The following is a 12,526-nucleotide window of genomic DNA, read 5'->3' as shown; positions in this document are numbered from 1 at the left end:
GGAGGCTCTGTGTGGGTAGGGAGGCTCTGTGTGGGTAGGGAGGCTCTGTGTGGGTAGGGAGGCTCTGTGTGGGTAGGGAGGCTCTGTGTGGGTAGGGAGGCTCTGTGTGGGTAGGGAGGCTCTGTGTGGGTAGGGAGGCTCTGTGTGGGTAGGGAGGCTCTGTGTGGGTAGGGAGGCTCTGTGTGGGTAGGGAGGCTCTGTGTGGGTAGGGAGGCTCTGTGTGGGTAGGGAGGCTCTGTGTGGGTAGGGAGGCTCTGTGTGGGGTGGCAGGCTCTGTGTGGGTTGGGAGGCTCTGTGTGGGTGGCTCTGCTGTGTGGGTGGGTGGCTCTGCTGTGTGGGTGGGTGGCTCTGCTGTGTGGGTGGGTGGCTCTGCTGTGTGGGTGGGTGGCTCTGCTGTGTGGGTGGGTGGCTCTGCTGTGTGGGTGGGTGGCTCTGCTGTGTGGGTGGGTGGCTCTGCTGTGTGGGTGGGTGGCTCTGCTGTGTGGGTGGGTGGCTTTGCTGTGTGGGTGGGTGGCTTGCTGTGTGGGTGGGTGGCTTGCTGTGTGGGTGGGTGGCTTGCTGTGTGGGTGGGTGGCTTGCTGTGTGGGTGGGTGGCTCTGCTGTGTGGGTGGGTGGGTGGCTTGCTGTGGGTGGGTGGGTGGCTTGCTGTGTGTGGGTGGGTGGCTTGCTGTGTGTGTGTGTGGCTTGCTGTGTGTGTGTGGGTGTGGCTTGCAGTGTGTGTGTGGGTGGCTTGCAGTGTGTGTGTGTGTGTGTGTGTGGCTTGCTGTGTGGGTGGGTGGCTTGCTGTGTGGGTGGGTGGCTTGCTGTGTGGGTGGGTGGCTCTGCTGTGTGGGTGGGTGGGTGGCTTGCTGTGTGTGGGTGGGTGGCTTGCTGTGTGTGGGTGGGTGGCTTGCTGTGTGTGTGTGTGGCTTGCTGTGTGTGTGTGGGTGTGGCTTGCAGTGTGTGTGTGGGTGGCTTGCAGTGTGTGTGTGTGTGTGTGTGTGGCTTGCTGTGTGGGTGGGTGGCTTGCTGTGTGTGTGTGTGTGGCTCGCTGTGTGTGTGTGTGGCTCGCTGTGTGTGTGTGGCTCGCTGTGTGTGTGTGGCTCGCTGTGTGTGTGTGTGTGGCTCGCTGTGTGTGTGTGGCTCGCTGTGTGTGTGTGGCTCGCTGTGTGTGTGTGGCTCGCTGTGTGTGTGTGGCTCGCTGTGTGTGTGTGGCTCGCTGTGTGTGTGTGGCTCGCTGTGTGTGTGTGGCTCGCTGTGTGTGTGTGGCTCGCTGTGTGTGTGTGGCTCGCTGTGTGTGTGTGGCTCGCTGTGTGTGTGTGGCTCGCTGTGTGTGTGTGGCTCGCTGTGTGTGTGTGGCTCGCTGTGTGTGTGTGGCTCGCTGTGTGTGTGTGGCTCGCTGTGTGTGTGTGGCTCGCTGTGTGTGTGTGTGGCTTGTGTGTGGCTCGCTGTGTGTGTGTGGCTCGCTGTGTGTGTGTGTGGCTTGTGTGTGTGTGTGTGTGTGTGTGTGGCTTGTGTGGCTTGTGTGTGTGTGTGTGTGTGTGTGTGGCTTGTGTGTGTGTGTGTGTGTGTGTGTGTGGCTTGTGTGTGTGTGCGGCTTGTGTGTGTGTGCGGCTTGTGTGTGTGTGCGGCTTGTGTGTGTGTGCGGCTTGTGTGTGCGGCTTGTGTGTGTGTGTGTGTGGCTTGTGTGTGTGTGTGGCTTGTGTGTGTGTGTGGCTTGTGTGTGTGTGTGTGGCTTGTGTGTGTGTGTGTGGCTTGTGTGTGTGTGTGTGGCTTGTGTGTGTGTGTGTGGCTTGTGTGTGTGTGTGTGGCTTGTGTGTGTGTGTGTGGCTTGTGTGTGTGTGTGTGGCTTGTGTGTGTGTGTGGCTTGTGTGTGTGTGTGGCTTGTGTGTGTGTGTGTGTGTGGCTTGTGTGTGTGTGTGTGTGGCTTGTGTGTGTGTGTGTGTGGCTTGTGTGTGTGTGTGTGTGGCTTGTGTGTGTGTGTGTGTGGCTTATGTGTGTGTGTGTGTGTGTGTGTGTGGCTTATGTGTGTGTGTGGCTTGTGTGTGTGTGTGGCTTGTGTGTGTGTGTGGCTTGTGTGTGTGTGTGGCTTGTGTGTGTGTGTGGCTTGTGTGTGTGTGCGGCTTGTGTGTGTGTGCGGCTTGTGTGTGTGGCTTGTGTGTGTGTGTGTGGCTTGTGTGTGTGGCTTGTGTGTGTGTGTGTGTGGCTTGTGTGTGTGTGTGTGTGGCTTGTGTGTGTGTGGCTTGTGTGTGTGTGGCTTGCTGTGTGTGTGTGTGGCTTGTGTGTGTGTGTGGCTTGTGTGTGTGGCTTGTGTGTGTGGCTTGTGTGTGTGTGTGTGGCTTGTGTGTGTGGCTTGTGTGTGTGTGGCTTGTGTGTGTGTGTGTGTGGCTTGTGTGTGTGTGGCTTGTGTGTGTGTGGCTTGTGTGTGTGTGGCTTGCTGTGTGTGTGTGGCTTGTGTGTGTGTGGCTTGTGTGTGTGTGGCTTGTGTGTGTGTGGCTTGTGTGTGTGTGTGTGGCTTGTGTGTGTGTGTGTGGCTTGTGTGTGTGTGTGTGGCTTGTGTGTGTGTGTGTGTGGCTTGTGTGTGTGGCTTGTGTGGCTTGTGTGTGTGTGGCTTGTGTGGCTTGTGTGTGTGTGTGTGTGTGTGGCTTGTGTGTGTGTGTGTGTGTGTGTGTGGCTTGTGTGTGTGGCTTGTGTGTGTGTGCGGCTTGTGTGTGTGTGCGGCTTGTGTGTGTGTGCGGCTTGTGTGTGTGGCTTGTGTGTGTGTGTGTGGCTTGTGTGTGTGTGTGTGGCTTGTGTGTGTGTGTGTGGCTTGTGTGTGTGTGTGTGGCTTTTGTGTGTGTGTGTGTGTGTGTGTGTGGCTTGTGTGTGTGTGTGTGTGTGTGTGTGGCTTGTGTGTGTGTGTGTGTGTGTGTGTGGCTTGTGTGTGTGTGCGGCTTGTGTGTGTGTGCGGCTTGTGTGTGTGGCTTGTGTGTGTGTGTGTGTGGCTTGTGTGTGTGTGTGGCTTGTGTGTGTGTGTGTGGCTTGTGTGTGTGTGTGTGGCTTGTGTGTGTGTGTGTGGCTTGTGTGTGTGTGGCTTGTGTGTGTGTGTGTGGCTTGTGTGTGTGTGTGTGGCTTGTGTGTGTGTGTGTGGCTTGTGTGTGTGTGTGTGGCTTGTGTGTGTGTGTGTGGCTTGTGTGTGTGTGTGTGGCTTGTGTGTGTGTGGCTTGTGTGTGTGTGTGTGGCTTGTGTGTGTGTGTGTGGCTTGTGTGTGTGTGTGTGGCTTGTGTGTGTGTGTGGCTTGTGTGTGTGTGTGTGTGGCTTGTGTGTGTGTGTGTGTGGCTTGTGTGTGTGTGTGTGTGGCTTGTGTGTGTGTGTGTGTGGCTTGTGTGTGTGTGTGTGTGGCTTGTGTGTGTGTGTGTGTGGCTTGTGTGTGTGTGGCTTGTGTGTGTGTGTGGCTTGTGTGTGTGTGTGTGTGGCTTGTGTGGCTTGTGTGTGTGTGTGTGGCTTATGTGTGTGTGTGTGTGTGTGTGTGGCTTATGTGTGTGTGTGGCTTGTGTGTGTGTGTGGCTTATGTGTGTGTGTGGCTTGTGTGTGTGTGTGGCTTGTGTGTGTGTGTGGCTTGTGTGTGTGTGTGGCTTGTGTGTGTGTGTGGCTTGTGTGTGTGTGTGGCTTGTGTGTGTGTGCGGCTTGTGTGTGTGTGCGGCTTGTGTGTGTGTGCGGCTTGTGTGTGTGGCTTGTGTGTGTGTGTGTGGCTTGTGTGTGTGTGTGTGTGGCTTGTGTGTGTGTGTGTGTGGCTTGTGTGTGTGTGGCTTGTGTGTGTGTGGCTTGCTGTGTGTGTGTGTGGCTTGTGTGTGTGTGTGGCTTGTGTGTGTGGCTTGTGTGTGTGGCTTGTGTGTGTGTGTGTGGCTTGTGTGTGTGGCTTGTGTGTGTGTGGCTTGTGTGTGTGTGTGTGTGGCTTGTGTGTGTGTGGCTTGTGTGTGTGTGGCTTGTGTGTGTGTGGCTTGTGTGTGTGTGGCTTGCTGTGTGTGTGTGGCTTGTGTGTGTGTGGCTTGTGTGTGTGTGGCTTGTGTGTGTGTGGCTTGTGTGTGTGTGTGTGGCTTGTGTGTGTGTGGCTTGTGTGTGTGTGTGTGTGGCTTGTGTGTGTGGCTTGTGTGTGTGTGTGTGTGTGGCTTGTGTGGCTTGTGTGTGTGTGTGTGTGTGTGTGGCTTGTGTGTGTGTGTGTGTGTGTGTGTGTGTGTGGCTTGTGTGTGTGTGCGGCTTGTGTGTGTGTGCGGCTTGTGTGTGTGTGCGGCTTGTGTGTGTGGCTTGTGTGTGTGTGTGTGTGTGGCTTGTGTGTGTGTGTGGCTTGTGTGTGTGTGTGTGGCTTGTGTGTGTGTGTGTGGCTTGTGTGTGTGTGTGTGGCTTGTGTGTGTGTGTGTGGCTTGTGTGTGTGTGTGGCTTGTGTGTGTGTGTGGCTTGTGTGTGTGTGTGGCTTGTGTGTGTGTGTGGCTTGTGTGTGTGTGTGGCTTGTGTGTGTGTGTGGCTTGTGTGTGTGTGTGTGTGGCTTGTGTGTGTGTGTGTGTGGCTTGTGTGTGTGTGGCTTGTGTGTGTGTGTGTGTGGCTTGTGTGTGTGTGTGTGTGGCTTGTGTGTGTGTGGCTTGTGTGTGTGTGTGTGTGGCTTGTGTGTGTGTGTGTGTGGCTTGTGTGTGTGTGGCTTGTGTGTGTGTGTGTGTGGCTTGTGTGTGTGTGTGTGTGGCTTGTGTGTGTGTGGCTTGTGTGTGTGTGTGTGTGGCTTGTGTGTGTGTGTGTGTGGCTTGTGTGTGTGTGTGTGTGGCTTGTGTGTGTGTGTGTGGCTTATGTGTGTGTGTGTGTGTGTGTGTGTGTGGCTTATGTGTGTGTGTGGCTTGTGTGTGTGTGTGGCTTGTGTGTGTGTGTGGCTTGTGTGTGTGTGTGGCTTGTGTGTGTGTGTGGCTTGTGTGTGTGTGTGGCTTGTGTGTGTGTGCGGCTTGTGTGTGTGGCTTGTGTGTGTGGCTTGTGTGTGTGTGTGGCTTGTGTGTGTGTGCGGCTTGTGTGTGTGGCTTGTGTGTGTTTGTGTGGCTTGTGTGTGTGGCTTGTGTGTGTGTGTGTGTGGCTTGTGTGTGTGTGGCTTGTGTGTGTGTGGCTTGTGTGTGTGTGGCTTGTGTGTGTGTGGCTTGTGTGTGTGTGGCTTGCTGTGTGTGTGTGTGGCTTGTGTGTGTGTGTGGCTTGTGTGTGTGGCTTGTGTGTGTGGCTTGTGTGTGTGTGTGTGGCTTGTGTGTGTGGCTTGTGTGTGTGTGGCTTGTGTGTGTGTGGCTTGTGTGTGTGTGTGTGTGGCTTGTGTGTGTGTGGCTTGTGTGTGTGTGGCTTGTGTGTGTGTGGCTTGCTGTGTGTGTGTGTGTGTGGCTTGTGTGTGTGTGTGGCTTGTGTGTGTGTGGCTTGCTGTGTGTGTGTGTGGCTTGTGTGTGTGTGTGGCTTGTGTGTGTGGCTTGTGTGTGTGGCTTGTGTGTGTGTGTGTGGCTTGTGTGTGTGGCTTGTGTGTGTGTGGCTTGTGTGTGTGTGGCTTGTGTGTGTGTGTGTGTGGCTTGTGTGTGTGTGGCTTGTGTGTGTGTGGCTTGTGTGTGTGTGGCTTGCTGTGTGTGTGTGTGTGTGGCTTGTGTGTGTGTGGCTTGTGTGTGTGTGTGTGTGGCTTGTGTGTGTGTGTGTGGCTTGTGTGTGTGTGTGTGTGGCTTGTGTGTGTGTGTGGCTTGTGTGTGTGTGTGTGGCTTGTGTGTGTGTGGCTTGTGTGTGTGTGGCTTGCTGTGTGTGTGTGTGGGGCTCGCTGTGTGTGTGTGTGGGGCTCGCTGTGTGTGTGTGGGGCTCGCTGTGTGTGTGTGTGTGGGGCTCGCTGTGTGTGTGTGTGGGGCTCGCTGTGTGTGTGTGTGGGGCTCGCTGTGTGTGTGTGTGGGGCTCGCTGTGTGTGTGTGTGGGGCTCGCTGTGTGTGTGTGTGGGGCTCGCTGTGTGTGTGGGGCTCGCTGTGTGTGTGGGGCTCGCTGTGTGTGTGTGGCTCGCTGTGTGTGTGTGGCTCGCTGTGGGGCTCGCTGTGTGTGTGGGGCTCGCTGTGTGTGTGTGGCTCGCTGTGTGTGTGTGGCTCGCTGTGTGTGTGTGGCTCGCTGTGTGTGTGTGGCTCGCTGTGTGTGTGTGGCTCGCTGTGTGTGTGTGGCTCGCTGTGTGTGTGTGGCTCGCTGTGTGTGGCTCGCTGTGTGTGGCTCGCTGTGTGTGGCTTGCTGTGTGTGGCTTGCGGCTCGCTGTGTGTGTGTGTGTGGCTCGCTGTGTGTGTGTGTGGCTCGCTGTGTGTGTGTGTGGGGCTCGCTGTGTGTGTGTGTGTGTGGGGCTCGCTGTGTGTGTGTGTGTGTGTGTGTGTGTGTGGGGCTCGCTGTGTGTGTGTGCGTGGGGCTCTCTGTGTGTACGTGGGGCTCTCTGTGTGTGGGGCTCTGTGTCCGCGAATACTCTCTGCTACTCTCTAATGCTCACCGATTGCCATTGTAAATGACAATACCATTTATTTATGTTTTTTAAAAAAATGAAAAAAAGTCATGAGCAATTCCAATAGCTCTACCTTTAATAATGCTGAGACCATTGCATTGTAAATGCTTGTTAATCATTCTGAAGGTATTCCGCATTCTTTCCCAAATCAGTTATTGGATCGCCTCCGTGGCAGCTCACAAGCCTCAATCATGGTTAATTTAATAAAAGCAGTTACCATGAAAATTACGGAAGGAACTAAACCAGGATGTCCAAACCCACAAATGTGCTTGTTTTGTTTATAGAGCCATTATACATCGCTATTTTAGTTGATTTTCTTGATAATTCCTGCCATCAATTTGAGCGCAAAATGGTTGTGACATTGTATTATTCTTGAAGGTAGACAAGGAAAATACCCAGCATAGATCAGGTCAGATAATTCAATCTTCAGAATTAAGTGGATACAGGGTTGACCATCAAATGAAGAAATCACTGTTGTCCTATGCATCCACCGAGGTTTTGCCACTTTTACCTGTTGTCTATTCTCAAACGCTAAAGGTAACTCAGAATTTTTGGCAATGAAAATGATGCAGACTTTTGAATTATACATCGTTTTGAAAGCAGTAAATAGTTATTTGAATGATTAAATTATCACCTTGTTTTGATAATCTGATGGGTAGCGTGAATTAAAAAGTCCATACTCTCTAATTTAGTTTTTTTTCCCCCCTTCAAGTTTAAGTTTTTAGAACACCCTCTTCAGCAGTTTGCAAGTTTATTTTCACAGTTGGCAAAATATACAACCAAGGCTAGCAGTCTGCAGAGTATATGCCATCCGCAAGTGGAAAGAGGATTATTATTCCCCAAATTTAAATTCTTTTATTTTGCAGCTTTTGCCACCCATTGTGGTAGATGTACTGCTGTTGTAGAGCTGCATTTTTGCAATTCCTTGAGTAACCTAATCTACACTTACTCTCCCTGAATTTCCTTTTATGTATCGGACACTGACAAAAAACAAGACACTGATTAGATTTAAGACCTTCCAACACTTCTTTAAATCGAAGCAAGTGTTAACATTTCAGAAATCCGATGATTAATTGTGAAACTACATCGGATGTCTGCCTGACCTGCTATTCTTTCCTCACCATACCAGCTGTTGACAGGTGGTGAAATATTGTCATCACCCATATCCTAGATTTTCCCGGGTCTGTACAAGTCACATAAAATTGAGCACAGAGGCTGGTTTTGGCTGTCATATACACAAATAATCCAAATCTTAAAATAATTCTGAATTAAAGAGAAAAAAGACAAATCATGCGACTTACTCCATAAGGAATCAATGGGCAGAGGATTTTGGTACAAACGTGCACAATGTTTTTTATTCCTTTGGTAGTTCCGTAACATATAGCTTAAAAATGGGGGAATCTAAAGTTAGCTGTTTAAGCGACAAATCATAGGTGGATGCATTTTTACCCTAAGTGGATGTTCTCTTATTCCAGCTTTTCTGCTTAAAGTGGGTGCTGATTTTCAGATGGTGTTCCTCAGATTGCCAAGTTGATACCATTGGTCATTAGCAGCACATAGTCTAAACTCATCCCAGACTCAAAACTATTGCAGTTTTTGATTTTGAAGTAAAATGTGATCAGGATTTTTCCCTGGATCCTGGAGTTGGTTTCCTGGCCAGCTCACAACATGTTGCCTGCTTGTTGGGAGATATATGAAAGTTCAATTTTATATTGGTGTTAAGAAGATCTCTTATTAGCACTCATTAAAAATCTCCCTGTTCACCATCTGTGATAAATGGGAGAAGTGAATGCTTAAGGCTCAATTCAAATAGTCTGTATACGCAGAACAAACTTGAGAAGGTGTTAATTTGAAAGTAGAAGTGGATAGCAACAGGGAACCAACCATCCATGAATCAAAATTGCTTCTAAAAGGTGTTTTTTATGCTTTACCATTGTTTAATGATAAATAAAATGTTGCTCTCATATGCTGTTATAAAAACCTTCTTTTTGCTTAATGTCTTTTTTTTCCATAAAAGGAACCATTGTTTGTATTCACTAACCAGAACAATACATGCCAAAGTAAAAAGAATATAGGTAAGATATGGGAGGGCAATCTCTCCAAGTGTCCTGTCAAACATCTCCGATTGCTTCCACCACATTGGCATGTTGGGACCAGAGGTTAACATCTTGGCATTAACTAGGCTCATAGCATGGCCTAGTATTCTTAGTTTCTAGCCTTCCAGAAATTGACAGTAACAGAGGAATTTGCCTGTGCAGTTATCTTTACTTCAAACTCGTGGAAAAGTGTCCATGAAGTGGGGATCCTCATTTTAAAGGCCTTGTGTTCATCCAACCAAAGTGGTTGTTGCCTTTCTTTAGAACAACAGATTCAATCAATAAATTGTCCTCCTGGGTGTATGTGGCCCTACATCTCTAAGGGGTGCCCTTATATGCCTTCTGTGGCTTAAGACCAGGGGCATGTTAGGGCGTTGAGTCACTCTGATGACTAACTTTGCTTTGCCACATCTGGTATAATGATCTAGAAATTTGGATGTGTTCCGGCGGGGCACGTATACAGAGTATTGCCTGTCCAATATCCCTTTCTGTGTTCCCAGACATTGAGCATCCAAAGAACCATTGACTTGCCTTTATATTCGGTTACCTTTACAGGCAGCGTATTCTGATCTGCCATTAATAGGGAGGGGGAGGGGGGGATGTTCAACTCCCAACTCCTATGATGTCCGTGTAATCGCCATGGCTAAATAACAAAAGTGATTCCCTGCTTCTCTCAAGACCGCATCTCCCAGGCAACAGGGACGCCTTCCAAAAGATGCACCAAGGTGATTTTCTTCATATTTAACTTCAGTCCAGAGGGGTCTCTATACATTTTGAAAACTTATGTAATGCGTGGAATGGAAGTATTAATGTTGCTGCACAAATAGGATCATATCGACCCCATATACGAGTACTGTGCCTCCTGCTCACCACGCCAAAGAAAGCCACTTATATGTGCGTCAACTTGCAGCCATTCGACCAAGGATTTATCTCTAATGCAAACAAAGGTCCAGAGCGGGCAAATCTGTTGGGTGCCCCTCTTGATGGGAAGCTGATTTGGAAGCACCTCATTCTCTCGGAGCAGGACCCAAGGGGCGTGCTATAAAGTTTCCATGTATTATAAAAATTAAAATGTAAGTGCGGCATGGGGCATTTAAAATAAATACATTTTAAAACATGCACCCGCGTTTGGCGCAACTAGTAAAGCAAAGGGACAGCTGCCACTATCAGAATGGCCTGCCGTGCTATGTAACAAAATAATAAAGCTGTTGCGAGAGAGCGTGTCCTGCCTGCAACAGCAGGCATGAGAAAACCATTAAACAAAATAGTGCTCGGTGGCTGTAATTAAAGCCTACAGGGCAACAATACATGTAAAAGTGGGTCTCCTCATGGGAGGTTACACATGAAGACAAGGCGGCACTAAGGATGGACGAACAAGCCTATTTACGAATCCAAAGCAAGAATTTACCAAGGGCAATGACACAAGCCAATGAAAAATATGGGCGGAGAGTGGGCGGGGCTTCAAGTACATACTCTCAATACAGCATGCCTAGCAGAGCAGCGCATGCGGTGCCCAGGCTCAGCCTAATAAGGTTGAACTTGTGTTACTCCGCTAGCTTTGGCGTAGCTGAGACAAAATATATTTTTTCCCAGGAGTCGTAGACCAGGTCTCGCTGTGACACAGTCGTTTGAAACACCGTTTTAAATAAGTAAATATGATCAAAATGTTCATTATCCTCTATAGGTGGACATTTTCTAAAATAAAACCTAAATTACACGAACTTGACATTGTCTGTATAGCATTTTAAAAATATTCTCATCAGAATTAAATAAAACGTCTCCACCTATACCTCACGACAGGAATTTGTTTTTTTTGTTAGCTTCTCAGTGAACTAGTTGCGGAAAGTTCATTAAATAAAGGAGGCATGCGGTCGGTGATTCAGTTCAAGGATAGAATTTCAGCAGATGAAATTAGTGACAATGTGAAAAAATAAAAACTCCCATGAAGGACTATTGTTGGTGAACAGTGGATACATTCTTTGTTAAAGTAAAGAGCTCTCACGGAGGCACCAGAAAACGTTTACTCTGGGTGGTGGGTCTACGCCTGCTGCTATAAGAAGTATGGCCTAATCCAGCATGTCAGTCACTCAAGCAGAAGTTTTGTTTTTTGTATAAAACTGTTTTTAGAGTTCCAAGAATGTGAATAAAGTATATCTGTTATTATAATGTGTTATTGCATATAGAAAAATCTACACAATAAAGCCATTCACGAACAGGCAAGAGCGTCTGTATGAACAGTATTTTATTCTCAAAGTTGACCGATGACTGGTTTTGTTTTTCTGCATAGTACAGTGATCCGTTCTGTACCTCTCTTGGTCGGTGCACCGGCTAAATGATGTTATCTGCGGTGTTGCACTAGAATAATCAGTAAAATGCCAGGACTGAAACAATGGAAGCTTATTTAATTGCAAATAAATGATAAATTATCATTGCTGAAGTATGCACTAATAAGTATACAAAAGGTGTGATGGCAAACAAGATAAGGTTGAGACAACCTAGTGCCCACTGTTTAGAAGTGTAAATTATTGATAGTGCGAAATGGAAGTACTGATTAAATAAGTCCACTTTAAAAAAAAAATTTGACTCGCTTGTGAATGAACCTCTGTGCTTGAGATGTGTTTTATGTACCTCTGGACTTTCCTGTGTGATTGTGGGTCTTTTCTCCTACATGTCGATGTGTAGCTCAAATTCTTACATTATTTCTCTCATATGGCTGATTTGTATGTCAACAATGTTTTTTTTTCCTTATTAAGGCCAAAAATAACACGCCTGGACTTTAGAAAGAGCAAACTAACACTAGTCGTAGTGGAGGACGATGAACAGGTGGGTAGCACCCTTTCTGGAAACGGGGTGAGTTTTGAAGATTGTTTTTTGCAGCTGTTTGACATGGAGATTTCTATCGTGCTGTGGATTTTTTTTCTACTTCTTTTTGTAATTACTGTTCACTTTGCAACATTTTTTATCTGCTGAAATCCTTGCAGTGTGGCATAGCATAAAATATAATTGTGCATGTACAGCTCATACCAGCAGAGTTGTTAAACTATGTTGCCTTCCAGCTTAGTACTGATACTGCCATCTTGATTGTTTGCCGCTGTTTTAATTTGGCTGTATTAGCCAACTTGCGTTTTCCTCAAACTTGCACAAATCACATTTGATCTTCATTCTGTACTAGCTCACTGGTATCCGCTAGTCAGGGGGAGGGGCCATACGAGATTCAAACCAGTGTGCCTTGTAGTAGTCCGAACGGTGGCTGTTGGCATTATATCTGGCCTACAATATCAACAATGCTACATTATGTCCACTGACTTTCAAGCTGCTTCTGGTCCTCTCCAAAAGTGTGTGCATTACCCATAATCCCATGGATAGTAGGAAAACATATCCAGTTGTCTCCAATCTGCAAACAAATTGCTACAAGTATTTGCCCTTCCGGCAATTCTTTTGCACCATTCACACAAATCTTGCTACTCCTGACTTCTATATTTGAGCAGTTGGTTTGGTCTTTAGAACCATATGCTATAACACTTGGAAGTAACTGTAGGAATATTTTCATGAACTAAATGGTTGAACATGTATTTTCTCTTTTTCTACCTCAATCCACTCCTTTCTCTCTCAATCCACTCCTTTCTCTCAATCCACTCCTTTCTCTCACCAGCACCTGAACATCATTAGCCTCACCCATCCTTTAGAAGACTGGAAAAACCCTTTCATCCTTTAATTTGTGTAAATGTTTCTGCATGTACAATGTAGCGAAATCACCCATACTGTTATACATGATTTAGTAAATTCAATTGGCAAAGATGACTTAAAGTATAACAAAGCAAATTGAAAATGAGTGAGCATGCTCTCCTTCCCTTGTAATGAAACCATGTTTTAAGTGTTATTAGAGTAGTTCGTGCGAACAGTTACTGTGAACCGCCTCCATCACAGAAATACGAAAGTATCCAGAAACAAA

At 47.9% G+C, this 12,526-nt stretch overlaps 1 protein-coding gene across 2 annotated transcripts in view; it reads left to right on the top strand.

Annotated features, from left to right (window-relative positions):
• The window catches only part of EPB41L5 (erythrocyte membrane protein band 4.1 like 5), a 1,262,314-nt gene that overhangs the window by 658,084 nt on the left and 591,704 nt on the right, over window positions 1-12,526 (top strand). For both annotated transcript variants that reach the window (XM_078682077.1, XM_078682078.1), the window contains exon 11: window positions 11,328-11,397. In XM_078682077.1, the coding sequence (XP_078538203.1) occupies window positions 11,328-11,397 (70 nt within the window). The remainder of the gene's footprint in view (window positions 1-11,327; window positions 11,398-12,526) is intronic.

The sequence above is a fragment of the Lissotriton helveticus genome, chromosome 3_1 (assembly GCF_964261635.1).
Source record: "Lissotriton helveticus chromosome 3_1, aLisHel1.1, whole genome shotgun sequence".
Taxonomy (NCBI): Eukaryota; Metazoa; Chordata; class Amphibia; order Caudata; family Salamandridae; genus Lissotriton; species Lissotriton helveticus.
Note: the sequence above shows the minus strand (reverse complement) of the source record. Positions and strands in the feature narration are given on the sequence as shown.